Source organism: Mixophyes fleayi, chromosome 1 (genome assembly GCF_038048845.1).
Source record: "Mixophyes fleayi isolate aMixFle1 chromosome 1, aMixFle1.hap1, whole genome shotgun sequence".
NCBI classification, from domain to species: Eukaryota; Metazoa; Chordata; class Amphibia; order Anura; family Limnodynastidae; genus Mixophyes; species Mixophyes fleayi.
In genome coordinates, this window is record NC_134402.1 from 142,148,402 (window position 1) to 142,160,413 (window position 12,012).

The following is a 12,012-nucleotide window of genomic DNA, read 5'->3' on the forward strand; positions in this document are numbered from 1 at the left end:
TAAGGATTGAAAACTACTTTTCACTTTATGTGAATAATGATAAATGTGCCCCTAAGATACCAATACTGGCACTGATGCCTGGAAAAGTCAAAAGCAGACTGTCTGCATCTTGGTAACAGTAGATATTTTAGAGGTGGGACCCAAATTCATGGCATTGGAGAAAACAGTAATATGGAAGTTGTAAGGGGATCGAGCAGGTGAGATTTTGCTAAGCACATTGTATTTTCAGGTGCTTTGAAATATCACATTATCCTTAAGAATTCCACATGTAAACTTATTTATAGCCAAAATATAGAATAGGTACTTGGTTAGAAAAACGGACACATTGAAATTTTAGTTGTTTTTTTTTATCTTCCTCTGACAGTGCAATTGGCAGCATATGTCTAAAGAGAACAGATAATGCACAATGGGGGACATTTATGAAATCTGGTAAAACAAACCTGATTGGTTGATAGGTAACACCACCTTCTTCCTGAGCACACGTTTTCACAAATGTCCCTGAATATTCTGAGGTGTGTAGCCTTGAGATCCTAAGTTTTTCCAGCAGGGTTGTTATTGCTATTGTTTCATGTTAGTGTAAATGTTAAAACCATATAATAGCTATAATGACCTGAAATTGTGTTGTGAAAAATGTTTGTGGTTTATAAATAAATAAACAAATAAATAATAATAATAGTTAACACCAGGGCATTAGCTGTGGTGTATATATACATTTTAAGTAGCAAATATGAACATACCCTTTTGTACTTTATCGCACAGTAGATATATCTCTTCACCTCCAGTAACGCAACCAGAGGTTCTGTCCATTCGCACAATTTTTAGATTAGATGCATTTGGAGCTTCTGCCAAAAGAAGGAACCATATAACATGTCAAAAATCAAACAACATATATAAGAAGAGGACATACACTAAGTGAGTTTTTGCCCACAGAGCTGCCGCTCACTAGAAGTTTTTTGTTTCTGCGCACCATTCTTTCTAAACTCTAGACAGTGTTGTGTGGGAAAATCCCAGGATATCAGCAGTTTCTGAGATACTCAAACCATCTGGCACCGACAAGTATTCCATGGTCAAAGTCACTCATATCACATTACTTCTCCCATTCTGGTGTTTGGTCTGAACCACTACTGAAACACCTGACCATTTCTACATGCTTGTATGCAATGAGTTGCTGCCACATGATTGGCTGATTATATATTTGAATTAATGAGCAGGTGTACAGATGTACCTAATAAAGTGGCCACTGAGTGTATATTCAAACCTTTAAATCAACACAATTAGATAAATGACTGTCCAATATTATTGAATGAAATTAAACCTTCAACAAGTGGAGATGGAAACAAAGGATCCAAAACATTTACTATTCATAGAAATGTACACAGAATGGATCAACGTATGCAAAAATATAAATAGTCTAAAAGACACAACCAGGGTTTTTTTAATGAATGGCAATGAAACCAAACTAGCAAAAACAGTAATAGCAACTCATCAGACTCATTTTGTACACCCCCATGGATGTCTGTTAACTACTTGCTCTGTACAACACAGCATTTCCATTAAAAGAAGGTGATATGATATGTAGAGAACACTAAACCACAATATCTAGAATATACATATAGGAACTGATTCAGAATGAGAATTATGCCAATTTGCATAGCTTTGGAATTTTTCACACTGCTTATGCTCAGAAAGCGAACATACATAACTGCGGCTATTCAGACCTATTACATTTTGCCACTTACGACTCCTTAAGCCTGAAGAGGAATAACGTGGAAGGGAAGAGGCATTCCAACGTAGATGGTGTACAGTAAAGGGCATGATCAAACTATTGTGTACAGATTCAGACTGGGACGTTGTGGCAGATATGGATGTTTAGATAGTTTTAATTGCGTGTGGTCATAGACAGGTGTAAGTAGCAGATGATGATGAGGAACACTGTAACTAGCGAACCACTTAAAACTAGAGGTTTGCAATTTATTTTCAGATGCTTGAGACTTAGTTGGTTGATGGTTCACTGCAATTCTATTTGTAACATATATTAAAAAAGACTTATGAACATGTTCACAAGTTGTACATAAGCGTCCAAGGAGTGTGTCTTTTGTCAGGCGGACGCATTTGCTATTCTTTTACACCTTCAACTCTGAATATGTCGTACATATACATTCAATTGTGTTCAACATTTTCAAATCGCATGTTACACTTACGCTTGTGTTTCATTCTGAATCAGACCCACAATGTTTGTGATATGGCAGAATGAGCTGTAAGTGAAATTCACTGCTACAGATTTAGTCTAAGGGGTATATTCACTAAACTGCAGGTTTGAAAAAGGGGAGATGTTGCCTAGAATGCATTAAATAAATGAGAACTAGAATCTGATTGGTTGCTATAGGTAGGCAACATCTCTACTTTTTTAAACCGGCAGTTTAGTAAATATACCCCTTAATCTAAATTTTAGGGCCATGAGCAATTCATTTGAAACTTCCTCTAGCATCATTATACTTATTAAGGTGCATTTCGGAAACCAAACAGTTGACACTATCCAAATCTTGCAAATAACTTTTTCCATTTTTCTTGCAAATAAGCCAAACCTGTAGGGAAGCCTGTTGTTTAAATATTCTAATGCAAAGTATATTGTCCTTAATTTACAGTAGCAAGTTAATAAATCATAATCCATTTGCAAAACAGGTATAAAATTTGTTATAGTAAGAGTACAAAAAAAGTAAATTGAATCAAAAATTAAATAAGTACAGTGGACTGCAACAACATAATTTAATCATGTGCTATGGAAGTAGCTTACAGCTTGTTGTTCTCTACAAATGTCAACATTTTGATATTATTAAAAAAAAAGTAACAAAATTGAATGTATGAACTGTCCTCATAAAGAGGAGCATTATACTGCCTGATCTACTGAACACTTTCCTGGTGGCTGCGTACAATATAAGCCCCTTCTTGTAAACAATGCAGACCCCCTTTCTAATGACTACCGGCAAAAGCAGAGATGAAAAGATGGGACAAATGGATGGCGCTGACCAAAAAAACAATTACACTTGACATCCTAATGTCAAATTGTGACTAAAGTTTGATAAAAAATACATTAAAACAGCATGTATATACTCTTATTATTCACCTGAAATACAGATTCACAATACTTACTGCTGTCAAAGATGGGAACGGATATGACAGGTTCAAGTCGCCTCGTGAAACTCCCATTGCTATCTGGCAAGAAAGCAGTGAACATCAGTCGTACCACGCTGAGGTCTATGTCTTTTGACTGTTGATATGCTGCTTGCCGAATGATATCTTTTTCTCGCTCTACAATAAAAAATCCATAAAATGTTTCTAAAGGCAAAAATTAAATTTGACATTTTACACATTTTAAATGAACTCTGCTTTTTGCGCTTATATCAACACAAAAAGGGATGAAGGTACTCATGATGTCATGCGCATTTCACCCAATTCCATAGATTGTGAGGTAAATCACAACGACAGAATCATTTCAGACCCACAGTCTTAATGCTCATTTTGATTGTCTTCACCAGTGACTACATCAGGGGAACTGATATACGCTGAGGGCAATGCCATGTTCAGTACAGCATAGTGGGGATATTGCATGACACTGTGGAAATATGAAAAAATGTGTGTGTGTGTATATATATATATATATTATATATATATATATATAATGATTAATGTAATGACTATACAATTTGACATCATATTTTTTAAAAAATTATTTGTTTAGATTTGACATGTTGTATTTTTTTTTATTTTTTTATTATCTCCTGACAGGATAATTCCTAATTTTAATGGGAAGTGCTGATGCATAAAAGTGATGTTCTTTTGTAGAATTCCCCTCCTGGTTACTGAAATTTGTTGCACGGTTCCTGTTGTTGAATAGATTGCTATGGAGATCACATAGTATTTTTCTTGCAGTGATACTACAAATATATTGTAAGGAGGAACATCGGCAGACTAGGAACAATCTAATTGAGACTTACAGACAGCCCAGAGATGGAGAAATACTGGGCCTGCTTCACCAAGGACCGCAAAGTTAATGCAATTTTGTGTGTTTTTTTTTAAATCAGACGGAAAAATTGCATGCACATCCGGCCGCATTCAAGTAGAAGTGGATCTCAAAAAACAATTTTATTTTAATATGGATATAGGTACACTCTAGCCATATAGTACTTATTGTATGCAGACAGATACAACACACTGCAGGATACACACAACGCATATGTGCATTATAAAGTTCCATCAGAACGCAAAGAAAAAAATTAAATACATCAATACCTTTTAATACTATAATTCTGTGTTATTCTAATTAGTTGTGTCTTGCTTTCTCTGCCTTCTATACATTCCACCAAGGAACACCTTCAAAATGAGCATTGTGAACCAAGCGTGTGTGGTCTGTTTACTGAGAACCTTCAGAAGACATTTAACTGTAACAAGTAACCACATCATCTGGTTAAAGGGGAACAGCTAAAATTTGCACCCACATTTGGGCTATATTATTTGGACCCAATTTGGTTTAGCAGAATTAACGGCAAAGGTGTTCAATGAAAACTGTTTGTAGGCAACACTCACATTTTTAAAAGAAAATAAAATTTGTACATGGTTATTGTGATAAATGTGATAAAACATCACTCACCAGTCAATGGCCTATCTGCTGCATATTGATAATTTAACTCAGTGTGCACCAGAAGATTAGCATTATATCCCTTCTTGAAAGCATCCATCATACGTGCCTCCAGTATCTCAATCACTTTTTTCTTTGTGACATGAAGAATTCCTAGATTAGGAAACCTGTGACACATTCAACATACAAGAATGAAAGTATAGTATGCTGTAATGTACCTTTTTCAAAACCTTCCTGTGTTTTTACAGTTTTTAGAAGACATATACATTTGCCACTCAGAACAGCAGGTTGTTAAGTAACAGCAAAAACGTAAGTTAAGGAGAGCGATGTCCTTCCCTTTTCTGGTAACATTATGCATGGTAGTAATTGGCACCAAGTCCCACTACTGTCAATGGCTACCTGAGCGTGATTGGCCATACTTGATGCGGAATATAATTAACCAGCTAAACAAATACATGTTAATAGAAGGTTTCATGTCACAATGCTGCTGCAAAACATTTTAATAAATTTATTTTAATAACAAACACACACACACATATTTCTTTTTATGGGTGACCCGCAAACAAAACCAAAAAAAGTTATTTCCTTACTTTAATCTTTTATTTGTTCATTTGCAAGGTCCTTTGCAGTTGGTGTTTGACACAATGTCCTTTTCAACACATTCATAAAATATCTGTGCCTCGAGTACATGTACATGTGTGAGCTAAGGACATATAGGACCTCATTTAGAGTCGGACGCAAAGTCTGTTTTAGGCGCATCCAACAAAAAAACACTATCACGCATGTGCAGAAAGCACCAAATCCGCCTGCATCTTGGACGCAATTAACACTTGCGACAGCTTGGACTCACTACAAGAGAATGGGAGGAACGCGAATTGTTAAGGCGTGACCATGTAAGTACATCCTAGTTGCAGTGAGGCGCAGACACAACACACATCAAAAAGGGCTAAAGCTGTGCGGCAGGAATTAGGTGGCGCAAGCAGTTAGCTAGCTGCAGGAACTGCTGGCAGCTCGATAGGGTATTAAGAGTGGGACGGAACTGGGGTTGCTTGCCACTCGTAATACCCTACCAAGCTGCGGCACACTCCCACTCCTACACTTCTTAAACGGACTTTGCGTTCCGACTCTAAATGAGGTCAATAATGTACACAGAGCTCATCGGCCAGAGCTTCCTTCACTTCGTAAATCAGAGGAGACTCTGCGACGTATGGGGAAAAGCTACAATGCTGATCACTGATTTGCTCACAAGTACTGAGAGGTCTGTGCACTAACTCTGCGACTAATATTGGATAAGGACAATCAACCTATGATTATGTTTGAATGGAAGATTTATTGACTTTTACATTTACAGTTCCCCAAAGATTCAAGAAATCATCAATTAAGAACTTTTTAAAGATCTATGAATGTTATATTCTTCCTGGTTGAGTTATCAGTATCTATAAAAACCTTATTATATTACATTTTTATATGACTTATTTTAATTATTTATAGCACTGAAGATTCCTCAAAATGTGCTATTAATTTAGGGTTGAATAGTGCAACATTCATTTCTGTAAGCTCCTATTTTGTAGGTCGGTTCAAATGATGCAGATAAAATATTTTCCAGTTCATGTTAACTTCACACTGAATCATGTACAATTCCTTCTAGCATCTCAGAAATGGTTGGTTTAAGAATATTGGTGTTACTAGTTATCTAGCGTGGGAAGTGTCATGTCGTAGAGAAACCTCAAAATGTCATTCATGTGTGAAACATGCTATGCTTTGGAACATCTGAAAGACTTGTGTACAGAGGTTTACTAGTTACTTCCTGCTCACATTTGCTCGTAGGGCAACCAGACACCCCTGTAATACAAAGGTCTAGAAGCTACTCACCCAACAATCATATCTTTAGGTCCCACGTTTATAGAACAGACTCCATCCTCACAGTGCTTCCCCACTAAGCTGTGGGCATGTAGCCGGACATCCTTGCCATTGGTTACCAGCTGCACAATGATTTTGGCATGGCCGTTGTAATTGTGGATCTGTTAAAGAACCACCGTGGTAAAAATAAGACAGGACCAATATAACGCAGCATGCTGTAACACTAAAACAAACAGCAATAAAGCACAGTGTTTTCCCCAGCACCTATTTCTCCACCCTGCTGTTTTTACTTACCACCCGGCTCTTGGAGCCTAACAGAGTCCTATTATAAAACATCATTGTTTCTCCTTTTAGAACAAGGACTATGTGAGCACTCAGAGCCGGATTTACCACTAGGCAACCTAGGCAATTGCCTAGGGCCCAGCGGTCCCTCCCAGGGCCGGCAGTGAAACCACCCTTTAAAAATGGACTGCTACTTATGGGCCAGTGCTATATGCTTGCCTTCCCCGGGCTAAAGTCTGCCAGCCAGCCCCTGAATAGGGGTATATGTTCTGCTTAAAAACTATAGTGCTATGGATTTTTTCAGGGAGGGGGCCCCAAACCAGTATCTTGCCTAGGGCCCCATGAGGTCTAAATCCGGCTCTGTGAGCACTACAACCAGCAGTGTGTTAGACCACTGACCACCAGTCTGACCAGTCCTGGCAGGTGTGTGCAATCGCCTTCAAAAATTTTCAATATTCTTGCAAAATATTACACTGCACCCACTTCTTAATGCCACCCGGCTGTCAAAATTTTATTATTGATAAATTATTGATCGCAAAAAATAACATCTTGCTTTTTTTTTTTTTTTATCATTTCTAACATTTTCCCAAAACTCCATGAAATACACAGGATTACTGTAGAAAATATAATTGTGTTCAGAGAACAAATCTTACAATGATTATCTGTGCTGCAGAAACCCCCTCCACCAGCAAAACAAATATTTGTGCTGATTTGCATGTTAGAGCTAAACTTTATACCTAAGTTAGAGAATAGCAAATCCTATGTCTGATTTTGAAATACTAGAACAAGTATGGGTGGAAGGAACAACATACAATCATACCATATAAAATGTTGACTTTATAAACTTTTTTTCAGAGAGGTGAGCTTAACTCCACAATCATCCCACACCAGGTTCACACAGTGACGGAACAACCATTGGTGCAGCAGGGCCCATGGAGATAATGGGGCCCGCTGCATGACAGATGCAGAGGGTTGGGGCCTTGGTTCCTTCCATCCTGCACTGAGGCCCACAGCTAGCTAGTTGCACCTCTGACTTCACATCACTTATTTGTGCTGTTGTTAACATTCAGATGCTTGGATTGGCTACACTACATGTAGTCCCAGCCCCTCCCACTTTAAAATTGTGCACAGATAAGTTGGCTGAACTAAAATAGTCAGTGTTGCTGTTGATACAGGAGTGACCCCATCATCGTCATCTCTTGCTCTTCTGTGTGGCCCTTGTTAGAAGGGTAACAACAATAAGTATTCTGTCCCTAGTTAAAACTAATAATAGTGTAGGAGTGAAAAAAAATAAAAATAAAAATGGATTTTAGCACTTTTTATGCTTTTTAAAAAAAAAATCAGAACCCAAAATCCAAAATCAGAACCAAAACCTTTCGTGGGGTGTTTTGGCAAAACAAATCAGAACCCAAAACCTCAAGCTAATCAGAACCCAAAACACCAAAAGTAGCCGGTGCACACCCCTAGTTAAAAGCACCTAAAATATTTCAATTCTGTGCAATGTCATTTAACTGGCCTGTAGTAAGAGTATTTTCTTCCTGCTGTCAATATTGAAGGTCTTGTCAAAGGAAGAGAACTGAAATTTGCATAGCGTTGAGATGTATATGGTGATAAAACATTTCTGTCTAGTAAATCGAAACGGATTGATTACATGCCAAATGAATGGTGGTTTGGTCAGAAAAAAATACTCATGTACGTTTGTTTTTCACTCATTAGGCAAAATAAAAGTTCTGGGACAAACTACAGATTTTATTGTTAACTGGGGAATTTGTTTCCTTATAATTGTGTGGGCTTCATTTTTATTTTATATTTTGTAGGATAAGTATTTAACATCCCTTAATATTTTCAGAAAATATGTAATATATCAATAACTAAAGCATTAGTGTTTAAACAAAACTATGTGAGTGGTGTATTTCTATCTATACTGTATAACTAAGCAACGGATAAGCAACTAAGCAATGTTCAACTTTAAGTTTCAAAAAATAATGTAATCAGATACTATAAAACTGCTATAAAAATGTTATAATTGACTAATAAGTATGCAATCACTTTAATATGGTGTATTAAAACTTGTATCATAATAAACATTGCATTTTTTTTACTGTCTAATCGTAAATTTATAAATATGAAGTAGAGAATGTAATTGATTAATTTGTCTTAATTGTCTTCCAACTGTATTTTAAGGCACATTTCCTCATGTTTGAAAACACCCCATAAAAGGTAAATGCTCCTATATTTGTGGGTCTGCTGCAGAAAATGTGAATGGTGAAAATAATAGAAAGTCCGTCTTTCAACCACTTTAAGAACACCCTCATCTAATAAGACAGCAGGATTGTCTTATATTACATGGCTCACTTTTTTGAGACTTTTTATTGCTTTGGTTGAAGTGAAAAATGCACTTTTCTGGAAAAGTTTAGGACAAGACCTGGTGTAGAAGTCTGGTCCTTCTGTTCTGATAGCAATAATATTCAACTTCCAGTAAAACAGGGAATGACTCGCTAAATATTCATTCTCCACCACTGCTATTTAATTTAGAAAATTCCGGCTAGCAAAATGAAATCTCACATTTCCAAAGTGTAAAACTACGCAAACGTATATGCCTAACCCGCACTTTCCCGATAAATGCCCCAATCTGCCCAACTCCTTGCTTCGGGCTGACTTTTGCATTGGACAGACACCACAGTGGTAAATGAGTCCTAGGGCTAGATTTACTAAGCTGCGGGTTTGAAAAAGTGGGGATGTTGCCTATAGCAACCAATCAGATTCTAGCTTTCATTTATTTAGTACATTCTACAAAATGAAAGCTAGACTCTGATTGGTTGCTATAGGCAACATCCCCACTTTTTCAAACCCGCAGCTTAGTAAATCTAGCCCCTAATGTTGCTAGTATATACCACTTAGGTTGTGACTGTGATTTTGGTAATTTTATCTCTTGGGGCTATATTTACTAAACTGCGGGATTGAAAAAGTGGGGATGTTGCCTATAGCAACCAATCAGGTTCTAGCTGTCATTTTGTAAAAGGTACTAAATAAATGAAAGCTAGGATCTGATTGGTTGCTATAGGCAACATGCCCACTTTTTCAAACCCGCAGCTTAGTAAATCTAGCCCTTGGTGTCTTTTGGCCTTAAAAATGTACAGCAAGATACATTTTATTACTATTACTAATCATTATTACAACTGAGTTGCAGTACTGTAAAATTATAGGGCTCCTTGTCCACATACACACATTTTGCAGTAGTACAAGCAATTTAAAAATATGATTTTCCATTGTAGGTTATGGTTTCCAAAGCAAGTAATTGAAATTAAAACTAGCTACGCTTCATATTAATCACAACACTAAAATATTAATAATATGACTAGTTTTAAAGGTGCTCTACCACCTAATTTACCACATTGTTTTTCAATATTCAGATGTGGTGAAGGAAGCTTGTAAATAAATGTATATATCTGGAAAGCAGCCAATGTATCTAGTTCCCTGTAATGGAAAGTACACTCACTGGCCCATGGAATTTCCCAAATCAAAGTGCAAACTATTTCAATAAGCCAGTCTGCTGAAAATTACTGCATCCACTTGAAATGTATGAGATAATATATCAATGTAAAAGATAAAATGGAAATAATCATTCTTATTTTACAGTGAGAAAACTGTGGCTTTCTAGCTGTTCTTGGAATAGTGAGCTCTGCAAATTGTCCAACAACAGATGGCTATATGCGTACAATTCAATTGCATTCCTTGTAACATTTGTACAGCATAAAAGGCAGAGTCCTTTCACATTTGCGTAAACTTTTTTTAAATATGGAGTTTGCAAACGATATCCACTAATTGCTATGTTATAAAGAATGCACATCTGACAATGCAAAGCAATGTAAAACTTGGGTTTTTAAACTATTAAAGTAAAGTGGGAGTTGGAGGGGCTATTAAAGTAATGTGCTGCGGGGTATTAATGTTCATGGGGTAGGGTATAATATTTGTGTGGAAAGGATTTAATGTAATGTGTGTGGGGGTAAATGTAATAATGTAATATGTATGGGGAATGGGTATTAATGTAGTATGGGGGTTAGTGGGGACTATTCATAAGAGATGGTGTGGATTCCTAATGTCATGTAGTGGGATCTATTACGGCTTTAGAGTGGGGCTATGAATTTAATAATGGCGCTGGTGGGGCTGTCAATATAATGTAATGGAAGCTAATGATGTTATATGTTTTTTTATTAATGCAATGTGGGGATACTAAAGCAATATGGGGGTATTAGTGTAATGTGGAGTTAACCATGTAATGCATCAGGAGATGGGACTACTAATTTTAAATGGTTTATCTCTGTATTAAATGTGTGGGGTCTAAAGAAGTTAAAACTGAACTTACAGGCCTCAGCTATTTCCTGCTACTGGTGGATGGGGAATGATGTAATTACAATGATGTAATTAAGCCCCACCTCCTCACAGAAAAAATAATGAAGAGCCAGGGGATGGTAGAGAAGGCACTACAAGTGCCATATCTACCGCATCCTGTAATCTAGAAACACAGAAGCACCCTTTTTTTTAAAAGGTGAATATCCCTCTTGTAAATGAGTTGCTCTCTTACTAGTTATTGTCTGGTGATCATGTGTGAGCACTAGACAATACTCCCCGACAATACTGAAAAAAAATAGAAGTCCATGGATAAAGGAAGAGTGCACAGATCTACTCCATCTTGCAAAAATCAGGAGTACCCTCAAATGAAAGAGGAGAGTCTGAAATTGCCCTTAAATAGTTAATAGTAGGTAATCATAAGTGATCACCAGACAATAACACCCTACACTACAGAAAACATTCAGGAGACCAGGGGAGGGGTTTTTGTAATGCCCAGAACAAAATAGGAACAAAAATAGACATTTGTTTTTAGTTCATTTTCTTAAAATTTCAATAAAAACACTCTTTTGGCCACTTTGGGTAGAATTTTTTGCTGTGATAAGGGGAGAATGGACGGTAAGCATTTGTGACAAGGGGAGAGTGGGTAGGGCATATTATACAAATACCTTCTGCACTCTCCCATTGTCAATATGTTCCCCCACCATTCTCCCTTTGTCATATATGATGGGGAGGTCAAACACTGCTCTTGCACATAGACCACCTTAATTCATAAAACACCCCTGACTTCAGAGTTAACCAGAAGTAGCTACGGAAGGGTATATTTCATGTATGTTTTACCACAGTATCTATGATAGCACAGCTAATACATTTTATATGTTTGT

At 36.9% G+C, this 12,012-nt stretch overlaps 1 protein-coding gene across 4 annotated transcripts in view; it reads right to left on the bottom strand.

Moving 5' to 3' along the window:
* The window catches only part of NFKB1 (nuclear factor kappa B subunit 1), a 98,217-nt gene that overhangs the window by 36,386 nt on the left and 49,819 nt on the right, over window positions 1–12,012 (bottom strand). For all 4 annotated transcript variants that reach the window (XM_075201053.1, XM_075201035.1, XM_075201043.1 and 1 more), the window contains 4 exons: window positions 6,509–6,657; window positions 4,649–4,803; window positions 3,151–3,309; window positions 738–842 (listed from right to left, as the gene is read on the bottom strand). In XM_075201053.1, the coding sequence (XP_075057154.1) occupies window positions 738–842; window positions 3,151–3,309; window positions 4,649–4,803; window positions 6,509–6,657 (568 nt within the window). The remainder of the gene's footprint in view (window positions 1–737; window positions 843–3,150; window positions 3,310–4,648; window positions 4,804–6,508; window positions 6,658–12,012) is intronic.